The sequence below is a fragment of the Thamnophis elegans genome, chromosome Z, assembly GCF_009769535.1.
Source record: "Thamnophis elegans isolate rThaEle1 chromosome Z, rThaEle1.pri, whole genome shotgun sequence".
NCBI lineage: Eukaryota > Metazoa > Chordata > Lepidosauria > Squamata > Colubridae > Thamnophis > Thamnophis elegans.
Genome location: NC_045558.1, coordinates 43,789,982 through 43,806,611, shown reverse-complemented (window position 1 = coordinate 43,806,611; position 16,630 = coordinate 43,789,982). Strand labels below are relative to the sequence as shown.

General features: G+C 41.1%; 1 protein-coding gene across 2 annotated transcripts in view; it reads left to right on the top strand.

Moving 5' to 3' along the window:
- Positions 1–16,630, top strand: part of COLQ (collagen like tail subunit of asymmetric acetylcholinesterase) — a 61,136-nt gene extending 44,506 nt beyond the window's left edge. Inside the window, exons 15-17 of one of the 2 annotated variants that reach the window (XM_032237169.1) lie at positions 1,088–1,208; positions 4,989–5,091; positions 14,725–16,630. In XM_032237169.1, the coding sequence (XP_032093060.1) occupies positions 1,088–1,208; positions 4,989–5,091; positions 14,725–14,794 (294 nt within the window). In that variant the 3' untranslated portion in view covers positions 14,795–16,630. Of the gene's footprint in view, positions 1–1,084; positions 1,209–4,988; positions 5,092–14,724 lie in introns of both variants that reach the window. The other variant, XM_032237168.1, reaches the window with a different exon arrangement.

The following is a 16,630-nucleotide window of genomic DNA, read 5'->3' as shown; positions in this document are numbered from 1 at the left end:
TGTATGTATGTATGTATGTATGTATGTAAGTAATATCAGTATCTAGGGCATACTGGAATTTAGACTGTAGTCTTATTTGTGAATAAATACCATTGTATTTGGTTCTGATTTTATTCCTATCTACAAAAAAGTACATATGTGTTCTCTTGAGGTAACCAGTGCAATGCAAAATACAGAACAGAATAATAAGCAAAAGATATTGGAGGGGCAATGAAAAAAAGAGATGAGGGGAGGAAGAAAAGAAAGAAACAATAGCCACATCTAATTTATTGCTATTGCATTCACTATCCCTTCCTATACTCGTGTATCCTTACAAATAATCTTGCTTCCACTATATTGTTGCCTATTTTCACACATTGCCTTTTGTTCTTAGAGAGGAATTGATGGACTTTACTTATTCATAACTAAAACATTGAATGGAATTCAGTTGGTCTGATTGATTGATTGATTAAACCTGGATTCAGCAACATAATATTGCATGACAAGCATCTATATTTTGTATATATGAAGGTTTTTTTAGTCTTGCTATATGTTGTCCAGAGTCACTTGTTTGTGAAATGGACAGCTATATAAATTTGAACGTCTAGCATATAACTAATAATGTCATGTCTGTATTTGCTCTTAGATGTCATGCTTTAGGTAATTGAATTCATAAAAAAAAGCTTTGACAATATACTCCTGTATATGTACGTATGGCTTACATTCTACTTTGGATATACATTTTTATCACAGTTCCCTCTCCACACAAATAACTGATACAGGATTCCCAAGAATACACTGTTGAATACTTCTAAAATATTGGTTAAAAAAGAATTTGATAAAAGGTAATACAATTATCTGCTTTATAGACACAATATGTCACAATATCTATTTTTTTCAAGTCAGTAAGAATGGTATTGGTTGCATTTTATCAAAAGAATTGAGTAGCCACCTTTTCAAACTAACACATTAAAAGGTGTCTGTTTTTATGAGCTACAATCTCATGAAAACAATTACCAAACTCTTCCTTATTTTTGCCTACCATAGGCTAAAGCAGTCCTCTTCCTACAATGAGCTCCATTTATATAATCTTCTTCTGTGTCAGCAGCTAAAAACTTCCTATCCACTGGATCATCTGCTAGGAGATAATAATGTCTGTGGAGATGGCATCATCCAAGATGGAGAAGAATGTGATGATGGCAACACCATTGTGACTGATCATTGTATAAGTATGTTTACTCCATTCATTGTATAAGTATGTTTACTCCATTTTTATTCTAGCTATATACAAACTATGGTAAAACACAGCATAAGAGCCGAGGTGGCGCAGTGGTTAGGGTGCAGTACTGCAGGCCACTTCAGCTGACTGTGATCTGCAGTTCAGTGGTTCAAATCTCACCGGCTCAAGGTCGACTCAGCCTTCCATCCTTCCGAGGTGGGTGAAATGAGGACCCGTACTGTGGGGGCAGGTTGCTGACTCAATTTGCTAAAAAAAATTGTAAACCGCTTAGAGAGGGCTGAAAGCCCTATGAAGCGGTATATAAGTCTAATAAATAAATAAATAAATAAATAAATAAATAAATAAATAATAAATAAATAATTCATACATGCAGTTGCATTTAGACACTAGTGTGATACAGTTTTTTAACATGATGCTTGCTCACCAATGACAGTACAGGGCGGGGCATAACCTTTTCCTAGAGGGTCACAGCAAGATCGACAGCAGTTTACAACTTCCGCGACACCTCATTTTAAAGCCCATAAAAAACTGAATTGAATGAGCTATTAAATGTTAAATTTGCTTTAAGAATGGCTGGAAAATTCGATTCGGAAGAACAAAGGATCATTGACAGAATAAAATGCATTGCCTTTCGAGAGGCTCGCGATGCTGGAGCGACGTTTATCAATCGAAAATGGATTGCAAACAAATTGAAACGTCATCCGGATTGGGTTACTGATAATTGGAACAAAACAGCCCAAGAATGTTTCACAAAATTTGGAGAAGGGCGTCCTCTGCAACTGTCCCAAGAAAGCAAAGCCATCATTGCAACTGGCAGTCGCAAACAACGAAAAGGAAACCGAAAAGTGGCCCAAGAAATCCTTCAAATTCGTGGAAAACGAGTTGATCAAAGGACAATCGGCCGATATCGAGAACGAGAAGGTTTGAAGCCATTCCACGTCATTTGCAAACCATTGAAAACTCAAACACACGTTCAAGATCGGCTTTGGTTGTGCGATTGGTTGTCTGAATGGACCGAGGAAGATTTTCTTCATTTGGCGCCATCTGACGAATTCTTCGTTTATGCCATTCGAAAACCGAATTTCCAGAACGATCGAATTTGGGCTAAAGACGTCGACGACATCGCCAAACATGAACGATATCGACAAATCGTTCGCAATCCGACTTGCATCGGGATTTTCGTCATTTTCACAGCCAAGAAACTGCATTGGGTTTTGAAGGATAAAGGGGAATCCTGGGATGGCAGTTATTTCCGTGAGAAAATTTTATTGGAGAATGTCATTCCATTTCTCAGTGATCCAGACAATGTCTTGGTGGTTGGTGAGGCTGTCTTTCTTCATGACAAAGCTCCTTGCATGCGTGCAAATGCGACTCAGCAATTGTTAAAGGAAAACAATGTCGAATTTTGGGGCAATGACGTCTGGCCCGGGAAATTCGCCAGATCTCAATCCGGCAGAGAACATTGGGGCCATAATTAAGGATGAAGTGGAAGCTCTGATGATTCAGGAGCAAGGTCAAAATCGATATTCGGTTGAAACTTTGAGAATGAATTTGGAAACTGTGTTGAAAAATCTGGAAAATCGAACGGAACTGTTTGAAGATTTGTTGTGTTCTTATCCACCTCGTTTGAATGCTGTTCGAAGGGCTAATGGTGGTCATACTGACTATTAAATCGTGTCAATAAACTCAGTTTTTGATGGGCTTTCGAATGGTGTATGAATTATTTGTGTTGTTATTACAAGTGTTGCTGTGACCCCCTAGGAAAAGGTTATGCCCCGCCCTGTATTTATCTTAAAGCAATTGCTGGTGAAAACGCAGAGGTTTATGTGGGATAGGCAAGGCCAGTCATTGGGATTATTAGTTTAAAAGTTTCCTATTAAATCTGAGAAAATTGTTTTCTTTGGCTACATTTTAGACTAATTCCAATTTCTGATTAGTAGCATCAGTGAACAAATACTTTTGATATTATGTACTGAAAACAGAACATAATATCAAAAATCCTTTATGTAGCTATGACACTCCTTGGATTATATTAGGCCAGGTTTTATTCCTGCTTTTCATCTTTTTTCTTTTTTAGTAAATAGTGTAGGAAAAGACAATTTGATATCTTCCAGATTTATTAGACTATACTTTTTACAATTGGACTGAACTTTTGTTAAAAATGTAGTCCAAAAGGATAATCATCAATTGAGGATTGTAAACTAAGATATTTTGTTGGTTCAGAAGTCTGTGTTGAGATTATGCAAAATAACTTTTCAGTCAAATTGTAGATTGGCTTATTTATTTTATATTATCAAATATTAGCTTTCTATGTTTTTTCCTAAAATTATTTTAATGTATTACTTTACACTGTTTTTGTATGTGCTTTTAAAAAAAAGGTGAATATCACATATGTGTTTTTATATGATTTCTGAATTATTATTTTGAATTTATCTTGAGATATCTCTGAAGAAATAACAAGCTGGAAGGCTTTTTTGAAACAAAAATATTTCAGTTCTAATACAAAATAGTTTTTATATAAAAATTATATTTTAATATTAAAAGTTTGGAAATAGATCTTATAGATTTGCAGGTTATTTTAAAACAAAGACTTCTTTTTTCCCCACAGTTTTAATTGCTTAAAAGAAGATTGAAAGCAGATTATTTGGAATAATTAGCTGATATTCGTGTGGTCCAAAATAATAAAGAGAACTAATCTTTATTTCTCTTTCACCAGATTTTAAGAAATTGCTATTGAACTTCTGAATAAATTTAGTTGTGTGAAAGAAAGCCAGCCAATGCTAGATGGATTATTTATGGCAGGGATGCAAATATATGCCTCTTATTTTTAATTGAACCACAGATAATTCAAACCAATTTTCTGGTACTGGGCAACACACAGAACAACAGATTAAAGGTCCTGTTGAATTCATAAATTGGCTATACAGGATAACTTGATTAGTTAGTTTGTGATCATCTGCTGATTGCTGCATGCCTTCATGCAAAACATTCAATCTGGTTACTCGTTAATTTATTTTCTGATTTCATACAATATTCTAACCCATAACTATTCATCCTAGGCGTGAGCTGGGTTCACACAATATGGGAAGTTACACAAAAACACATTAAAACTAACCAAGCAGTTTGTTTGCAAGGATATGATCTTCAACTAGCATCATTAAGTATCTTGTTTAAATATAGAGAGTAAATAAGATGGAGAGAAAAAAAATCCATGATTTCTTTTAATTTTCCAATAGCCAAGCAGGGCAATTCAACCCTCTTATGAACATTTTCTGACTAGTTACCAAACAGCTTCTTCTAGAGATAACCAACCATTTTTGTATCACTGTAACAGTATCAAGGTCAGGATTTTTTAAACTCAAAATGGCTGGGCTATGCTAACAGGAAACAATATTAAATCTCTGCTGACCTTTGCTGCTACACAGCAAATTTGAAGACGAAGGAATATTGCTCTCGGGTGAGAGAAGCAATATGCCACTGAAAATTTAACCACTTGAAAGGCAGACTTCAAAGTCTTATGTATGTTTGGGTCAGAGTTCATTTCTTTTCTGGGTAGTGATGCCGTATAACATAATACACATACTCACTTCAAAGCCCGTATCAATAAGCCATATTGATGTAATGATAATTTGAATGGATAAATTAATTATCAATTGATAACTTAAACTGATATAAAGATAACTGATATAATCTTAGCTATATTAATATAAAAATAACTATGTCTCCACAAAATAACATATATTTTTGTTTTCTATTTTGTAATCAATAGGATGCCACCATGCTTATTGTGGAGATGGCTATCGGCATGAAGGTGGAGAAGAATGTGATGGGAATGACTTTGGATACTTAACGTGCAAAACATATCTCCCTGGGTATGATCATTTTAAAACTAAATTACAGAAGATGTGTTTTGATTAAACAAATGTGAACTCAAAGGAAGAGAGAAGAGGGAGGCAGTATAATTATTTTCAGGGCAGGGGAGGGGTATATTAATAAGAAAGAGATAGTTGATTTAGAGAAAAGCTTTCTGAAGCCTAAAGAACAAATCTTCTGTATTTGCTTAGAAGTGAAAAGAAAGATTCACTTCATCCTAAATCAATAGTTATAGAAAGATAGTGAAGTGAGTCTGCAAAATTATTCATTTGCCTCTGATTACTTGGAAAATAAAGATGAATTAAATTCTGAAGTGAAAAGATCGTAGGAGTAATTGTGTTCTAGAGATAGTTGCATATCATCAGGAATATTTGATTTTGTTATATAGACACACACAAAGATGTATGCATAGACACGGATCACTTTTCATTTTCTTAGTTCTCAGACAACTGAAAGACAAAAAATTGTGGAGAAGGGTGGCAGTCTCCTCAAATTTGTCACACTCTGGAATTAGAATTAGAATTAGAATTGATTTTATTTGTAGGCCGCCCTTTTCCCTGAGGGGACTCAGGGCGGCTCACAGAAACCAGGGAGAGGGGAATACAAAACAATACAATACTAAAACAACAACACATAATAAAATAATACACAACATGCATACAACATTCGGGCGGGGCAATGGTCCTTATCCCCAGGCCTGACGGGCGAGCCAGTTCTTCAAGGCTATGCGGAAGGCCTGGACGGTGGAGAGGGTGCGGATCTCTACGGGGAGCTCGTTCCAAAGGGTCGGGGCCGCTACTGAGAAGGCCCTCCTCCTTGTGGTTGCCAGCCGGCATTGGCTGGCCGATGGGATGCGGAGGAGGCCTAACCTATGAGATCTTATAGGCCGTAGGGAGGTAATTGGCAGAAGGCGGTCTCTCAAGTATCCAGATCCACTGCCATGTAGGGCTTTATGGGTGGTCAATAGCACCTTGAAGCGCATCCGGAGATCGACAGGTAGCCAACGCAGCTCGCGGAGGATAGGTGTAATGCGGGTGAATCGAGGTGCACCCGCGATCACTCGCGCGGCTGCGTTTTGTACTAGCTGAAGTCGCCGGATGCTCTTCAAGGGCAGCCCCAGTCCTGTTGTTGTTGTTTTAGTATTGTATTGTTTTTGGAATTGGAGAAAACTAATCAGAAAAAAGTGATCTTAGGTTTAAATTTGCTTTTGTTTGAACTGAAATTGTATTGGCTTGTTCAGAAAGCCTCCAACCATTTTAGCCTTTAAATGCTTTTAACCCAAACATTGGGAGAAGATTAGATGCACATTAGAACTAAATGGTGCCAGATTTTTGTTGTTTCTTTAGTTGAATTTTATAGTTTTAAGTGATTTTGTGCAATCAATTTTTGATTGCGTGGGAAGAAATATCCATCTGGTTTAGTTCCAAGCTGGGAAAAAGACACTGGAAACATGGAGGTTGATTGGAAAGATGGTTTAATGATGAAGTAGAACCACATGTGATTCTGGGCAGCTGACAAAATGGAGTTGAGTGCGGATGAGTTTTTATACGTTCTTTGGGCTTTGTATTTGAGCTTCCTGTTCCTCTGCTAGAACATGTCCTTTAATATTCTATTGGCTGTTGTCAGATTCCTATGGGGTCATGGACTGATTATGTAGGAGTCAAAGCTGGCTCTATAGGCAAAAGAGGAAATGCAAATCCTAGGTGTTTGTCTGAACTAATCTGGTCAACCTCTGGCTTATTGTTTGTCTGAGCTCCCAGGTTGCTTTGGAAATTATGCAATGAAGGGGCTTGTGTGGGCAATTCCTATTATGACTAATGGCTTTCATCTTGTGTTGGATCTTGGGTGAGGGACTATTTTCTAATACTACCGTTCTGCTAAGGAGCGTCAAAATATCCTGTCTTGAATGGATTTCTGCCTGCAATATTTGCTTTGCTTATGAATACAGCCATATTGATAGTTAGCTTCTTTCAGTAAGCTCTTTACCTCAAGTGCTGGCTTCTGCTGGGGGCTGCTTTCTATCTTTAAGAGCATGTGTCTCCATTTTTCCTTTAGGGAAATATAATATTCTGCCTTTTTAATATTTCCAAAAATATTTCATACTACTAGGAGGGGGGGGGGCTTTCCACAATTGGTTGCTGCAGAAAGTTAAAAGATGGGCAGGTACATAATTTTTTATAATAACAAAAAATATTTTTTTAAAGACTGAAGGCGAAACAGTGAGTGATGTACAAAATATGGAGGAGTCCACATCCAAAATTAAAAGGGACATTTGATTATATTTATTTAGTTAATTAAATCCAGTTTAAACTTAACATTAAATGTAGAGTTAATTAAATCCAATTAATTATTTCAGTAAGTGCATTTCAGTTCTTTTATTGTTTATTTATTTATTTTATTATTTATTTATTAAATTTTGTATGCCGCCCACTCTCAAAAGAGACTTAGAGCAGCTTACAATAAAAGGGAGGGGGGATATATAAAAAATAAACAACAGTTTAAAATTACACAACAGTCACAAACCTGAAGTGGGGCTGGACAACTCAACAGCCCCAGGCCTGCCGGAACAGCCAGGTCTTAGTCGCTTTGCGGAAGGCCGGAAGGGTAGTGAGGGTCCGGATCTCAATGGGGAGATCGTTCCAGAGGGCCAGAGCTGCAACAGAGAAGGACCTCCCCCGGGGTGTCGCCAGCTGACATTGGCTGGCAGATGGAATCCGGAGAAGGCCTAGTCTGTGCGATCTAATCGGTCTTTGGGAGGTAATTGGCAGGAGGCGGTCTCTCAGGTAACCAGGTCCGATGCCATGAAGGGCTTTAAAAGTAACGACTAGCACTTTGAAGCGTGTTCGGAGCCCAATGGGAAGCCAGTGCAGCTCGCGGAGGATAGGTGTAACGTGGGTGTACCTAGGTGCACCCACAATCGCTCACGCGGCTGCATTCTGGACTAACTGAAGTCTTCGAACACTCTTCAAGGGCAGCCACATGTAGAGCGCGTTACAGTAATCCAGTCTTGAGGTGACGAGGGCGTGAGTGACTATCTGAAGGGCCTCCCGGTCCAAATAGGATCACAATTGGTGCTCCAGGTGAACCTGGGCAAAAGCCCCCCTGGTCACAGCCAACAAATGATGTTCTAAGGTCAGCTGTGGATCCAGGAGGACTCCCAAATTGCGGGCCCTCTCTGAGGGGTGAATAATTTCACCCCCCAGGCTGAGAGATGGAATAGCTGGACCATCCTTGGGAGGGAGCATCAATAGCCACTCTGTCTTGTCAGGATTGAGTGCAAGCTTGTTCGTTCCCATCCAGACCCTGACATCCTCCAGGCACTGGCACATCACTTCTACTGCTTCACTGAGTTGGCACGGGGCGGACAGATACAATTGTGTATCGTCCGCGTATTGATGGTATTTAATCCCGTGCCGCCGTATGATCTCACCCAGTGGCTTCATGTAGATGTTAAATAGGAGGGAAGACAGGACCGAACCCTGCAGGACCCCATAGGTGAGGGGCCTAGGGGTTGACCTCTGCCCTCCGACCAACACCGACTGCGACCTGTCCGAGAGGTAGGAGGAGAACCACCGAAGAACGGTGCCTCCCACTCCCACCTCCCGCAACCGTCGCAGAAGGATACCATGGTCAATGGTATCGAAGGCCACTGAGAGGTCAAGGAGCACTAGGATAGAGGAGTGACCCCTATCCCTGGCTCGCCAGAGATCATCGATCAGCGCGACCAAAGCAGTTTCCATGCTGTAACCAGGCCTGATCCAGACTGAAAGGAATCTAGATAATCGGTTTCATCCAAGGACTGCCGGAGTTGAAAGGCCACCACTTTCTCAACAACCTTCCCTACAAAGGGGAGGTTGGAGACTGAACGATAGTTACTCAAAATGGCTGGATCCAGAGAAGGTTTCTTCAGGAGGGGTCTCACCACCACATCCTTTAGGAGGAGCGGAAAGGATCCTTCCCGGAGAGAGGTGTTAACTATCGTCTGGATCCAGCTGCGTGTCACCTCCCTGCTGGTCGAGATCTGCCAAGAGGGGCACAGGTCCAGTATACAGGTGGAGGCACTCACCGCTCCCATGGCCCTGTCCACTTCCTCAGGAGTGACAAGTTGAAACTCATTCCATAAACTCCTCTCAAGACCTTCCCCCGGTACCTCGGCTGGTACCGTGCAATTGGAGTCCAGATCTGTCCGAATCCGAGCGACTTTATCCATTAGAAACTGAACAAATTCCTCAGCTCTACCTTGTAAAGGGTCCTCCGCGTCCCTCTCTTTCAAGAGGGAGCGGGTTATTCTAAACAAGGCGGTTGGGCGCAATTCAGCGGATGCAATAAGAGTGGCAAAATTCTCACATTTCGCCGCCCATATTGCCACAAGATAGGCTCTGATATAGGCTCTCATCAGTGCTCGGTCTGACTCAGAGTTACTGGCCCTCCAGCGGCACTCTAGGCGTCTCTTTTGGCACTTCATCTCCTGGAGTTCCTTGGTAAACCAAGGAGCCCTCCTGGATCCGCCACCTCGGAGAGGCCGCAAAGGCGCAATCCGGGTTAGAGCCCCCGCCGCCGCTGTATTCCAAGCAGGGACTAAGGACTCCACTGGACTGTGAACAAGAGCGTCAGGTATTTCTCCAAGCGCCGTCTGAAATCCCATAGGGTCCATCAGGCGCCTGGGGCGGAACCATTTAATTGGTTCCTCCTCCCTACAGTGGGGGATTGGTTTCCGAAAGTCCAGCCTCAGTAGGAAGTGATCAGACCATGACAAGGGCAAGATCTTAATACCCCTCAAATCTAGATCACGTTTCCACTGCTCCGAGAGGAATACAAGGTCAAGTCTGTGACCTGCTGAGTGAGTCGATCCCCGGATTACTTGGGTCAAGTCCATGGCTGTCATGGAAGCAATGAACTCTTGCACCCCATCAGAGTGTTCACCGAGCGAAGGCAGGTTGAAATCCCCCAGCACCATAAGCCTGGGGAACTCGACCGCCAGCTCAGCTACTGACTCTAGCGAGGGGAGGGCTGTTGCAATGCTGTTGGGAGGAAGGTACATTAACAACAATCCCACTTGACCCGCAAGGTCCAACTTCACCAACAAGGACTCACACCCGACAAGCTCCAGAGCAGGGATCCTACGAGGAACTAATGACCCTCGGATGATGACAGCCACTCCCCCACCCCTTTCCTGGGGTCACGGCTGATGGAGCACCTGAAATCCTTCTGGGCACATATCAGTGAGGGGGACTCCTCCCTCCGGGCCCAGCCAGGTTTCAGTAATACATGCCAGGTCTGCCCCCTCGTCTAATATTAGGTCCCGGACGAGGGGAGCCTTGTGAACCACAGACCTGGCATTTAGCAACAACAGCCTGAGACCAGGGCCCTGACCACTCTCGCCATCTGTCCCTGGAGTGGAACTAGTAGGGCCGGAAGGAGGGATCGCTGTGACGTAGCGGACCCTCTTTCCCCGATAATGGCTAGCCCTGAAGTTCCTGTCATACCTGCCTCTCCCTATTATGACCGTAATGTTCCGGCCCACTCCAGTACCCGCGGGCCCCATTTCCCCTCCCGTAGCCTCTGCTCTCCCCGGCAGGCCGTTTATCTCAGTCATTCTAGGACAGGGAGGTAGGCCCAGGCCCTCTGCCACTTCTGCAATAGCACTCAGTGGAGGAGGCACCTGGCTATACTCCCAGTCCTATCATACATAAGCAATCACTCACTCATACAGTCCCCACGTAAATAACATTTAAAATTACAGGTTACAATGATAATAAAATAAAAGTCGGTACAGACATCGACCATCCATCACTTACATATCACATACATAACCCATACAGAAAGAGAAAAAATTGCGCAGCTGTTAAAATGTGCAGAGTTCACATAGAGTTGTGGTAGGGTAGTAGAACGGGGTGAAAATCCAGGTGGCAGAGATCGGGCTCCTGAGATGGTGGAGGGCATTGATAATCGTGGCCCGGGGGCAAGATTGCAAAAACTGGGAGTCCAAGGGTCCAGTTCTATGAGCACTGGCAGGAGGAACCAGATGGTAAAGGTGGTAAGGAGGGAAAGCCCTGTCCAGTTCCAGAAGGCTCTCCCCGGCCCCAAAAGGAGGCAGAAAGGGGAGGCCTCGCAGGTTCCAAGGGCTCTCCCAGACGCAATAAGCTGGAGTAACAGGTGTCGTAGATCATAAAGTACTGCAGGGTGGGAGGGGGAGGCATGTGAAGGTTCACAAAGGACGCAGCGATGGCTACACGCCGAGCGCTCGCACGTCTTCAGCACCATCCGAGCCAATCACACTCTCGTTAACCAATATTAATAATGCAGTCTAGGAAGTTCTCTCCCATTTTCAAAGCGCCAGTCCTCAAAGCACCAGTTCCCACAGGCCACCCAAGCCCCTTAAGGTCTCCAGAATAAAGCCAAAAATGCTGATAAGGCCGGTAAGGTTGAAAACGCCACAGCGTTGGCGAGAGGCCAGGCCAAGCAGGGGGGGGGCACCGGAGGGCTGTGGCGGCGATGGACAGACAGCCGTCCAATACGTCCAACTCTAATAACAGTCCGGATCGGAACCTCTTCTCCGGGTCGATGGTAATCAAAAAAAACCCCAAAGGCTTACCACGATGAGCGGGTGGGGTCAGGAATCAATGTAACCACTGGCCTCATTAAAGAAAGCGCCGTCGTTGTCTGTGGTTCATGCAGCGAGTTGGGGTGCGGGAGGGGGTAGCATTTGAGTGTGTAGCTTGGTAGCATTTGAGTGGGCTCCAGGAAATGAACTACAGTTTTGGAGTGGAGAAGGAGTGGAGATTTACTATTGTATGGCCTCCTAAACATGAATAGATAAAAAGGCAATGAGGATTTTTGTAAACCATCTTCTCGTTCCCTAACTACTTTTGAATATCGTTCCATGCTGCTTGAACATTTCAACAAACAAAAAGAACTACATATTTCTTGTCTAATGTTACAATAGTGATGAACACGTTTTACTTCCTCAATATTGTGCCTGTTGTAGCACCTCCACCATTACAATTGTGATTTGGGCATCTGGCAACTGACTAGGATCTATAATGGGTGTAGCATCCTAGGATCACATGATTGCCATTTAGGGCCTTCTCTGCCGGCTTCCCACAAGCAAAGTCAATGGGGAAACAGCAGGAAAGCTAGCAAGTTGCTTCTGTTCCCCTTCTTTTTCTCTTGAGGAACCCAGCTATGGAGCATGAGATCCCTGCCTGCACTTGCGCAGTCACATCCCACCTCCAGCTGTGTTTGCCCCAGGCCACAGTATCTGTCCCCTGTGTATTCACTCCATAGCACTTATCCACCACCATCCTACTTGCAAATTGCCTAAGATGATTGTGACTTGCAACTTCCTGCTGGTTTCCCCATTAACTTTGCTTGTTGGAAGACAACAGGAAATCTTAAGACATGGTTATGTGACATCCTCACTTAACTACCTATTATCCTCACTTAATGATGGCAGAGAAGACTGCCAGGATCACATGATATCCCACTTTATGACTGCATCTTGCCCCAATTATTGACACTGTGAAATCTATTACCCTTTGAGTGGGAAACATAATTTGGCCCCCCTTTGCCTCCAAATAGAGATGTTTACTATTGAGAAATACTCTATTCACTTCATCTGGGCAGCCACGACAACATTTACATGCAAAGATCCATGTTACTACTAAAATAGTAAAATTTGTTTTGGAGGCTTTTTCACAGTCGTCAGCAAGTTGTCAAGACAGACCAAACATGAACACAAAGTCATGAATTACTAAAATTTAATAAAAACAACTTTTGTTATAGTTTTCAGTACCAGAATCTGCTAGTTTGAATGTAGCTCCCTTCCTGATCTTTATCTTCAAGAAAATCAGGGAGGATAAAATCTGAATAAAATTCTCCTCTTCCAAGGTTATTTTTATTTCTGAAGTTCCTCATCATTTACATACTGGAACTTTCTCCAAAAACATAGCTGTGGTTCTTCCCGGCAAGATACTTAACTTGGATCTTTGCTTGCTTGCAATCTGACTCGTATGCATTTGGTCAGCAAACTTTTTACCTGCAGCGGCTGTTGTTCTGTGTGCTGTCAGATGCTCTTGCTATTTTACGGGAAACATTTAATTTGTAAATGAAATTATCTGCAGAGCTCTAGTGGGACATTTTAATTGGCAGTAATAAGAAAGATAGTTCTGCCAAAACTCAGCTGAGTCGATGGCCTGTATCTAATTATAACTTGCCATAGTACCATGTCCTGCTGTATATCTGTTTTGAAAGGCAAATGATTATATGTACATAATTGATGCAAAAACTCTGGAAAAGATGATATACCGATAGTAAAAAATAAAAACAGGGCTTGAATTCCAGGAGACCCTTTTGGGCAGTTTTCAAGTGATTTTTTTTCATCTGCAGGCTTCCCAGTTTATTACAAGAGCTCACAGAACATCTAGATGATTTTGTAATCCTTCAACCTATATTTTGTAATCCTTAGCAACTTACATTTTATCAGCCATTGTTTGTTTCCTTGCTTCCTTCTATGGAATCCACTTTGGCAGAAAAACCTGGAAGAGAAGTGGAAAATAAAAGGCATAACACCTACACTTCACTCCCCTGTACTTTATTTCTTTTATTTTCTTTTTTTAAATCCCACCTTTATTACTTTATAAGTAAGTCTTCTTAAGTGTGCTATGAGTAGAAAAATAGGTACAAATGGAAATAACCAATACACACAATATGTCAATTAAAAAAGGCAGCTTTACTTGGAGCAGCTTACATCTAATGATAATTTTCGTTAACACCATCAGACAAGAACTTCTTTCTATTCCAGGTCTTTGGGAAGGACTCAGTAAGTGGATAAAATGGCAAGTCTAAATATGTGGCTGACAGTGCAGTGAACTGTAATAAATAATAGCATTTACCGTATATACTCGAGTATAGGCCGACCCGAATATAAGCCGAGGCACCTAATTTTACCACAAAAAAACTGGAAAAGTTATTGACTTGAGTATAAGCCTAGGGTGGGAAATGCAGCAGCTACCGGTAAATTTCAAAAATAAAAATAGATACCAATAATGTTTTTGAATATTTATTTCAAAGAAAAACAGTAAACTAGCGGTGTATTCAATGAAATACTTCACTCACCTCATGATGCTGATGTCCCGCTGTGATGATGATGTCCCGTGCAGCCGCGGGAGCGATGTCCCGCCTCCTATGACACACGGCACAGTGATTCCTATCATTGGATCACTGTACCAGAGGAGGTGGGACATCGCTATGTGGCTGCTTGCCATAACAAGGAGGAGGTGGGACATCGTTGCAGAGCGGCAGGAGGGGGAGGAAGGGGAATCGTAAGACAGCCCTGCATTACATTAGAACGTGAGGAGGGGGGATGGTGCGGTGCGCGCTGCGCGGCAAACTGACACAGAGGGAGGGGAAACTCACAGGGGCACTGGGCCATTCACGAGTGTCACCCAGCGGCATGGCCCCGCCCCTTTTTCTCCTCCATTTCGGGCAAATTTTTCACTGACTCAAGTATAAGCCGAGGCGGCTTTTTTCAGCCCAAAAAGTGGGCTGAAAAACTAGGCTTATACTCGAGTATATACAGTAAATTATAATAAATAATTTATATGTCATGTCTGCCTTATCTTTTCTCTTAGGTCTTATGGAAAATTACGCTGCACTTCCTACTGTTACATTGACTCTACAGATTGTCGCTATTTTACATGAAAAGTGAGTGGTGAGAAAGGAGTGACCTATATATGACATGCATGCATCAGGTGCTACATTAGTATCATCAAACCAAGACTGGACGATAGAGAAACAATCAATGCTGCAACAACCATTGTCATGTTGCCATGATGATTGGAAAGAAGTGTTAATTTCCTGATCACAGTGGAAGAAAATCGGACCATCCTTTCCTGTCTTAATAGAAAACATCCAGTGACAGTAAGACTCAAGATTTGCCTTTTTCATGATTGGCTGAAGGAATTTTCCTGTGTATCAAGAACAAAAACAAACCAAAGGAACAGTATATTTAACTTCATACTTTAGGTTATTAAAATACAATAATACCTCAATTTAGCACTGTTAGTTCTTCAAATAAGCTCTTCAGGTTTTCTTAAGACTTTTCCAGGATAAAAGCAGATCTGTTGCCAGTGTTTATAAGGAGTCTTTTGTTTTTGTTTTTTAATTATTATTATTACAATGTGAAATTTCTCCATGCTTTAGCTGCATGAATTACGTGAATTACATGCAAATACTTTATGTTTGTTGATTTGGGCAATTTAAGCTGCAGCCCAATGCCCTCTAATGTTGTATTAAATGTCACTGAACTCATTCTGACTTAACTTCTGTGCAGATGTGCCCAAATAAGAGCTAAAGAGAAATAGACTATTTAGTTTTAGTTTAAAAATAAATAAATTAAAACAAGAGAGATGCAATGAGTTTAAATCATATTTGCTGACAGTTTAAATGAGACAATTAGGAAGGAACCACATTTGCTGGCTAATAACACCACTGAAATAGATAGACACTGTTCAGAATCCTAGGAATAGGATCAGTTTCTGATGCTGAAAGAAATAATGCCTTGAGCTCATATTCCAGTCAGCTAGAGCCAACATGGCCAATAATGATGTAAAGTACCATTCAGCGACTTCTGGAAGACTGCAGCACATTGTTTTTAAAAACTAAGGACTCCTATGCAAGTTTATACAGATGCCTGTTTCATGTCCAGTGGGTCTAAACATTTAGGAACCTGGTCAGGGTTGTAGTCAGATTTTCTGCATCTCCAGATCAGTAGCTCATATGGAACAAGCTAGTGAATATACTCTTTCATGCATTGTATTCATGAAAATATTTGGAAATAATAAGATCCTAACTGAATTCATTTAAAATATACACTTACATTTACCACTGCATGGAAGACTGCGTTTGAAAAGCTGAGTTGTATTAATAATTGTTGAGAAACTTTCAATCAAACTTTAATTCTGGTTTATTTGCCAGGAAATGTTAACTAGTTGCTCACTTTTATTGATTTCTAGTCTGATAATTGCTTTCCAGTCTCAGCTTTGTATAACATTATATATGATTGTGTATATATTCCTATTTGTACAGCTTAGTCTAAATGCTGTATAGATTTTATATGTATATAAATGGATTTTCTTTTCCTATTTTCTAGAAAAAAATTATCAGCATTCAGAATACTATTTACTTTATAGCAGACATTAAAAAGGAAGTTTTACATTGGAAATATGCTAAGATACAAATTGAAACTTTAAATGCAGGTAGATTAATTTTTCATTTGGTGAAATATTAGTTCAAATTAAAAGAATTAAGACAGACCACTCTTTTCCTGCTATTATTGATCCAAAATATATGTTTGAAATGCATGAAACTTGTAAAACATTGGCTACTGTTATATTCTGCTTTTTCTGTAGATATTAAATACAGAGGACAGCACACAATTATAATAAAATTAATATAATAATTATTCATCCTTTTTACCATAGATATGTAGATTATTTTAAGTCTGCATGTGTATAGTATTGTGAAAATATTTTTTTA